General features: G+C 37.5%; 2 protein-coding genes across 2 annotated transcripts; one reads left to right on the forward strand and one right to left on the reverse strand.

Moving 5' to 3' along the window:
* The first annotated feature begins 3,617 nt into the window (after positions 1–3,617).
* Positions 3,618–6,599, forward strand: LOC142551170 (ER lumen protein-retaining receptor-like). Its single transcript, XM_075660247.1, has 6 exons — positions 3,618–3,921; positions 4,547–4,812; positions 4,895–5,010; positions 5,904–5,977; positions 6,135–6,198; positions 6,278–6,599. Exons 1-6 carry the CDS (start codon positions 3,831–3,833, stop codon positions 6,312–6,314), a joined length of 648 nt encoding a protein of 215 aa, XP_075516362.1. The 5' UTR covers positions 3,618–3,830; the 3' UTR covers positions 6,315–6,599.
* Positions 6,600–7,118: 519 nt separating this feature from the next.
* On the reverse strand, positions 7,119–8,321 carry LOC142550830 (small ubiquitin-related modifier 2-like). Its single transcript, XM_075659881.1, has 3 exons — positions 8,189–8,321; positions 7,542–7,691; positions 7,119–7,431 (listed from the first exon to the last, which is right to left on the reverse strand). Exons 1-3 carry the CDS (start codon positions 8,264–8,266, stop codon positions 7,375–7,377), a joined length of 285 nt encoding a protein of 94 aa, XP_075515996.1. The 5' UTR covers positions 8,267–8,321; the 3' UTR covers positions 7,119–7,374.
* Positions 8,322–8,529: the final 208 nt, after the last annotated feature.

Consider the following 8,529-nt stretch of genomic DNA (forward strand, 5'->3'; position numbering starts at 1 on the left):
AGGAGGTTGACAGAACTTCCGGAATCCACAAAGATACGAGCAACCTCTTAATTGGCGATCATAGCTCGGATAACCAAAGCATCATTATGCGGGTCGGCCACTCCCTTCATGTCCTCGGGTCCAAAAGTAATCATTGGTCCTGAGCGTGTTCTAATGCTACTAATCTCCATGTTCTCCAACCTTCTGCTGCTATCTTTCCTGGCCCGGTTGGAGTCTCCGTCTATAGGCCCACCCAATATCATATTAATTACCCCTCGAGGTGGTGGTTGTTCCCGAGGTTCTGCCCTCCGCATATTCGGGTTAGCATTTTGAAATTTTCCCTTTGATTCGAAGCCATTCTCCTTTCAGGATGACTTTCCTCCCGAGTTCTCTTAGGGGGTCGGTGCCCACCACCTGGACTGGCTAGAATTGCTTTCATTTATGGATCTCTCTGGATGATCCGTTCTATTTCTTGATTCAAATGATGACATTCATCGGTAGTATGACCATAATCCTTGTGAAATCTGCAATACCTTTCTGACTTGGGGTTACGAGGTCCTCTGTCACTACTCCGAGGTCTTCGAATGAGTTGTCGTTCATCACATAGTTCCAATGCTCGGGCTTTGTTGACTTTCAAAGGTGTGTAAGCGACGAATTGCCCAAGCAATGTAGGTAGTTCGAAATGTCCGACCCTTGGCACGAGGTCGGTGGGTCGAACGTCTCGCGTAGCCTTGGTCGAGGCCTTTGGTTCACTTTTCCTAGCCATTTGTACTGCTTCCACGTTCATATACTTCTCCGCTTTCGCCAAGAGTTCTTCGAAAGTAGCCGGGGGCTTCTTTACCAACGACTTGAAGAAATCACCACCTCTTAGCCCTTGTGTAAAGGCACTGATCAGTATATCCGGAGTAGCCGAGGGAACATCGATGACCATTTGGTTGAACCTCTTAACAAAATCTCGTAGGATCTCCTGTTCTTGTTGTTTAACATTGAATAAACTCAGAGCCGTCAATGGATGTTTCTTGCTGCTTGCAAATTGGTGGAGAAAAGCTCTTTCGAAGTCTTGAAAAGTTTTGATGGTCCCTGGCCTAAGCAAATTGAACCACTGTTGGGATGACCTGACCAAAGTGGTTAAGAAGACCCTACACTTGTTCGACAGTCGTTGTGATCAGCTGGACGAGCTCTAATATGTTGGACGTTGGTTGATTGTCCTCTCTCGATCGATTCCTGGTACTTGCCATCTTATCTCTCTTTCAAATTTCCAACAGACGGTGCCAATTGATGATACAAAATTTTTCCTGGGTCCGGTCTGGTGAGCTTGAGCTTCAGATCAACAATTTTTGAACCGGAATGGATGGAACAATGTCGGTTCATACAGATTAATGGATATTGGAAGGTGTCGAAAATTTTTTCGACGCGACCACTTTGACCTTTTGATCGGATTTAGGAATAAAGAAACGGGAAGATGCAATATGTGAAAAGTTAATATCTTGATCTCCTTGATCATGAAATAGACATGAGTATTTATAGTGGTTGAGAAGACTTCTTCCATACCGTGTCGAAGTCTATTTTAGGTAAATTTCCTTATAAAATTAAATTCTTCTCCAATCACTGCAAGTTCGGGCCGGATTTCTTGTCACATCTAATCATACGGCGAGATTCTAGCATATTTAAAGATTATCCACGCTTTTGACATATGACAAAGTTCTTAAGATAGGAACAAGACACTTGGGCCTGAGATTCATGTCACAAGCACCTGTACTTGACAGAACCCTGCTCCGGACGCTGGTTGGGCTCGGATACCTGCGGTTCGGCTGAGCTCTATCCAGGGCTCGGCTACCAAGGCTCGGCCGAAGTGGTTCGGCCGAGCACCAGGGCTCGGCCACTAGGGCTCGGCCGAGCCCTACCTCGCCCTACCTTGGGCTGGGCCGAGCACCAGGGCTCGGCCACTGGGGCTCGGCTGACCGAGCTTGGTGCTCGACCGATGTGTTCAAGAAAAACGGCTGAGCTCGTTTAGAGATGGTACCGAATTCGGACGAGTCGTGCTCGACGGGTTACGTTTAAGGTCCTCGGGATGAAATAGGACTCAAGCGCGGTTGAATATTTGGGGCATCATAAACTATTGTCTGGATTTGCAAATTGAACAAAAAGAATGTGGAATATTTGACAGAAAAGGTCCTTATAAGATTTAATATTGATATCTCAAACCCTTTAAGTACTTTAATGGTTGTTAGATTATTAAACATAGAAAAAGTTATATTCCGTCAATGTGAAGATGATAAAGTTATTCTTGGTCCAGAAGTACCATATCTAAGTGCTATTGGTGTCCTTATGTATCTTGAAAATTGTACAAGACCTGATATATCTTTTGAGGTAAATTTATTGGCAAGATTTAGTTCATATCCAACAAAGAGGCATTGGAACAGAACTTAACATATATTCTGTTATCTACAAGAAACGATAAACTTGAGACTTTTGTATTCAACAAATACCAATCAAAGTATAATTGGTTATACTGATGGTGAGTACTTATTTGATCCACACAAGGCACGTTTCCAAACCGGATATGTCTTTACTCGTGGAGGCACTGCAATTTTTTAACGTTCACAAAAACAAACACTCGTAACAACTTCATCAAATCGCTCCGAGATTATTGCACTACATGAAGCAAGCCGTGAATGTGTGGCTAAAATCAATGACCGAACATATCCAAATCTCATGCGAATTATCATTTGACAAGAAACCCGTGACACTATATGAAGATAATGTTGCATGTTTTACTCAAATGAAAGAAGGATATATAAAAAGCGACAAAACTAAATATATTCCCCCTAAGTTCTTCGCATTCACCCAAGAGTTTGAGAAAAATAAAGATATTGATATTCGTGAAATTCAATAAAGTGAAAACTCATCAGATCTCTTCACAAAGGCACTTCCTACGACAACATTTAGAAAGCATATATATAATAATGTGATGCGCAATCTACGAAATTTGTGAAGAATCGTTCGTGTTAATATGAAGGGGAGTTTACGTGACTGCACTCTTTCTACCTTATTATGGTTTTTATCCCAATGAGTTTTTCCTAGTAAGTTTTTAACGAGACAGTATAAAAACACGTAATGAAGACAATCATTATATCATGATCATCATCAGGGGCGGAGCCAAAGGCTCCGGGTGACCCAATGTTTTTTAAAAAAATTATATATAAATTTTATATAATTTTGAAATAATATAATATTAGCCCAGGCAGATCAATTTAATATATTAAAAAATTATAGAGTTTAAAATTTTAGCCCAGACGGAGCCATATTTCTGGCTCCGCCACTCATCCTGATCACAAGGGGAGTGTTGAAAATAAGATATTGAGTGTTGAATACAAGAGTTGTAAATATTGAAAATTAGTGTGTGATGATGTATGTAATGATATATTTATTTTTAAATTATTTCCAAAGAAATTTTATAAATAAGTCTCTTAATTTGTGAAGAAAAACACAATTGGGTAGACAAAATTTTATAAAACATATAATTTAATATATTTTGTGAGTTTGATATTTTTATTTTTTACCTAAATTTTTACTTTAAACAAATTTATATATATAATAATATAATAAAAATAAAATGAATGTGTATGTATAAAACAATGAAATGCTCGCATGATGACTGAAACGGAAGCGGAAGAAGTAGAAATCATTTCAGCGAATTTTCCATTCCCTGTTCGTTGTTTGGATCAACCCAGAAACATATAGTGTATCTAAAGGGAATTCTGCACAGATCTGTGTTTGCGGGCTCTTGAAAATTTTGATTTTTTGGTTGATTTAAACAAAAAGTGAGCAAGGAGATAGGGGGAGAGAAGATGAATATATTTAGGCTAGCAGGGGACTTGACCCATCTGGCAAGTATCCTTGTTTTGCTTCTCAAGATTAACACTATCAAATCTTGTGCTGGTAATCATGTTTTTCATCTCTTATTCTGCTTCCTTTGCTATGACAAGTTCCCAAAAAGTTTTGATTTTTATGATTTAAGACCCTTTATCTTCTAATTTCCGCTACTCTGATGTTGTGATAGGAATGTATCTTTGTGTTTGCGTGTGAGATTTGGAATCTTGAATAATGGTGTCCAGGATGGATGCTTTTGATTTTCAATTTGGGTAATGTTGGGTATCATAATTATTATGTCAAATGTTTTGCATTGTGCCCATGTGAGGAAATGTTTTTTGGTGGTGCTAGGTGATATTTTAAGGTTGGTCTTTGAGTTCATAGTTTCGTGGTTGTGGGCAATCGTACAGGTCAAATGTGAAAAGAGTTTGATATTAATGAGGTTGTGGCAATTGCTAGAGATTAGGATTGGTTTTGATAAGTTCTTTATGATGGTGTAGAATAATTTGTGCACGAGGGTTAATCGTCAAATGAGTTTTATCCCTTGAATAGATTTTTCGTTTACTCTTGTTTTTCCTTGATTAAAAATTATAGTTTTCTTGTATTTCATTTTATTTTGATTACTGTCAGCCCATCATAATATCCCGTTTTTCTGTTCATCTGGGTTGATGTTGTATCCATTTTTATGACGCAGGCATTTCTCTGAAGACACAAGAGCTCTATGCTATTGTGTTTGCCACTCGCTACTTGGATCTGTTTACAAAATTTATTTCCATATATAATACACTTATGAAATTAATATTTCTCGGAAGTTCTTTTTCTATTGTCTGGTACATTAGGAAGCACAAGATAGTCCGCCGATCCTACGACAAAGACCAGGACACATTTCGCCACTATTTTCTACTGCTGCCATGTTTGGTCTTAGCTTTGATCTTACATGAGAAGTTTACCCTCAGAGAGGTACTCTTAACTTTTTTCTTATGGCTGCTACATATCTTGATTTTATTCAAGTAAAGGCGTCAGAACATTTTTTTATATACAGGTATTGTGGGCATTTTCCTTGTTCTTGGAAGCTGTTGCCATTATTCCTCAGCTGGTTTTGCTGCAGAGAACCAGAAATATCGACAACTTGACTGGGCAATATGTTTTTCTTCTCGGGTAATTTTCTTGTTTCGTATTCTAAATCGTATGATAATATTCATTTTGAATTTTATAGTAATTGTGTCTTGCCTGAGAAATTTCTCTTCGTTCAGATTGGGTCTAGTGGTGTTTTTTCCTCTCCTACTATGTCCAGTTCTTAGTTATTGATTTCAAGTTTTGCTTGTCATGTGTTCAAATGTTTGTGCTTTATCCATTTAAGTTTTCATTTTTCCATTTTTATTTGTTAATATTTTTGCCGAGTTTATGAGTTAGCTTAATGTCAAAGCATCCATTTATAAATTCGACATCCCCAACTTAAGTAGTTTAGGAACCATGAAATCAAGTGTAAATAAACAAAACACTCTAATTAGAACTTAGAAGCGTCGGATGTACCCAGGATATCGTTCCATGGATTTTGGAGGGGCAGAGACATGCATAGCCAGAAAATCACATGATCTAAATTACAAAATGTGCTACAGAAATTGGGTTTCCATCATTTAGTTTACAAGATGATGCTACATTTTTTAAGTAATCTCTTTTTCAAGTTCAAGTTTTAAGGAATATTGATTTACAAAGCACTCTACCTCCCCGTTCTTGCTAGAAAATAGTGACAATTTCAATAAAATGTTTATGATTTATCAACAAACATCATCAGAAGGAATGTTCTTGGAAATATCAGTGGCACTACTTCATGCCATTGCCAAGGTACCCCGAAAGGTGTTTGGCAGTGGTTCATATTATGCATTAATGTCAGGTAATAGTATCGATTTAAATTTTATTGTCGCAGGAGCCATCGTTGATGTTTCTTGGAATTTTACTTGTCAATAGGCTACTTTTTTAGGAAATTAAGACTGCAGGTAACGTTCTAAATCTGCTAAAACTCTTCGAATCTTTTTTTGTTTTTTTTGCAGTGCTTACCGGGCTCTATATATTTTGAACTGGATCTATCGCTACTTCACCGAGCCACACTTTATCCACTGGATAAGTATGTCACCCTATTCTATTTAAATCTATACACACACACACGCCCGCACTGTGTTTGGATATTGTTTTGTGTCTACATATTTTCGCTTTGTTAAAAAACTTCTACTTGTATACCAAAAAATTAACACCAAATATCGTTCACTGGTTGTCTTCTGCAGCCTGGATTTCAGGTCTTGTTCAGACTCTGCTGTATGCCGATTTCTTTTACTATTACTTCCAAAGGTAATTATTTTTAGTTCACGGTGTATTTTAGCTCACATTTCATTTCCTTACCCGATCTTTGTTCATTTCACCGTTCCAGCTTGAAGAACAACGATAAACTCCAACTACCCGCTTGAGTACACTATATTGGGGATGGCCTGTGATTTTTGAAACGAATGGATGACTGATACACCTAGTTTACTTGTTTGACTTGATTATCACTCTTGTCGTTTCAAGAACTTGAAACATACTTGATAATTTCACTTATTGGGATGAATTTCCTAGTTTTCATGATATCAATCCTACGAAAGCAAAATGTTTTTGGTTAAGTTTGTAAATAATGTGTGAAGGGGATTGGAGTCCTGATTGACCGATCAGAAAAGTTTTATGGATCTCATGAATCTAATGTCGGAATAAAAGTACACATGTCTGGGTTGCCGTTTGGTGGAGACAAGGGAAATGAAGCATCACTCGACAATGCTTTCATTTGTTATCCCCTGAAATTGCATTAGCATCTTGCGTGAAAAGTGTGTTGAATCTGGTGGGACTAGGGGGGTAAACCAGAATCTTGGAACCCATCAAACCCTGCTTGGCCTGTTACCATCGAAGTCTAGTCAGGTTTGAAACTCCGTCGGCTTGGCCTCCTAAGCGTGGCTGTGTCTAAATCCATTGAAGTCCAAGTTTGGTTCGAATCTCTGCTAGCTTCGCCTGTTACCATCTCCCAAGTGGCCAAGTGTAAGGAGCAAGGTTTTTACAGTAAAGAAATAGGATGCAATCCCCGCTTCCCCCATATTTATTCTCCCTCTCACGTTCTCAATCATATTTCACGAATCAAGACAATTGAATACGATCCTAATATAAGGATATAGCCCTTGCCTTTCCCAAGATTATTGTTGGTACAAGAACGAAAACCCTTGTACTACTGTCAGAATAAACCTATGTAATATAATAAATCGCATAAACTACATTGAAAAACATAAACTACGGGAGACAAAAGTTTAAAACGTGTTCACAAATATTATCGATACACTTTGCTAGAGTGTGGAGTAAAAACATGAAACAAAAAAGCATTGCTAAATTTGCCTCAACAAAATACCAAAAGATTCTTGGGATAAGAAGCAGCTACAGACTGGCTAATATTTCACTAGAGTGACCAAACCTTCCCTCGTTGTTTAATGAGCTTCTTTGTCCAATCCATCAAGCACCATTTCCATCGATCAGTGCATCGATTTGATCGTTATCATCCAAACCGAGCTGAAAAAAAATTTGCCATATTATTGGATAAACAAAAGCCCGATTGAGAATTCACCTCAAAAACCACACGCAAAAGATCACATATATGCAAAGATTATCCATTCGATCACCTGATTCGGAGTTTTATCGATCAAGAAAGCACGATGATCGATCACGAATCGAGTCGAAAGGAAGCTGATTGAAGTAAGCCTACAGTAGTCAAGCAAAAGCTTCTTCATTCTGCTGTTACGGTTGAACATATAGAACCTCTCTATCCCATCCTAGTTGATAGTTAAATCAATGTCAATTAGTACATATTTGTATATAAAACTAACTTTTTATATAGGAATTTTTGTGTAAAATGCAATGACATTGGATAAATTTTCTTTGCATAAAAAATAAGGTGTGATTTCTATTTTATTATTCTTGTTTTCTTTGAAGGAAAAGTTCTTATTACGATGGCTCAATTTCATAATAATATAATAACAACATGGTATAGAAAATACGTACGAGTTTCGAAAAATCCTAACAAATCAAATTATTAAGCAATAAAAAACTCACGAGTTGATCGAACTAAGTTTGAAGCTAATGATACTGACCCTCAAAAAGAACTGTGATATGATGAAAGATTTTAAAAAGAATTAATTTCTCAAGGAAATGTGATTTGTTCAAGAAAAAGACAAGATTTTCAGCATGCCAAAAAAACAAAAAACCAAGAAGAAAATTTGATTTATCGATTTAAAAGGAAAAAAAAAAACAAAATGTGTAATATGTAAACCTTGTTACACTTGATTTTCAAGCGAACATAGCGGAGGTGTGCTTCCTCCGCCATTTCCAAGCTTCCATTTTTTTCCATTGTTTTTGGCTCAAAGATAGGAAAAAAAAGGATGAGATGTGATAATAATGACAATAATGCTTTTGTGATAATGGGAAGTTGTTCTTTTAGAGAGAGCAGGTTACAGTCACCTGTCAATCATATATGATCCAGCACAGCCCTTGGATCAGTGTGGGTCCTACATGTGGATCCCACTGATCCAAAGGCTGTGCTCCACCCGGAGATAAGCCATATGATACGATTACGTCATATTTGGATTCTCTGACCTTTTCATTATGAATTTG

Source organism: Primulina tabacum, chromosome 7 (assembly GCF_025594145.1).
Source record: "Primulina tabacum isolate GXHZ01 chromosome 7, ASM2559414v2, whole genome shotgun sequence".
Lineage (NCBI taxonomy): Eukaryota > Viridiplantae > Streptophyta > Magnoliopsida > Lamiales > Gesneriaceae > Primulina > Primulina tabacum.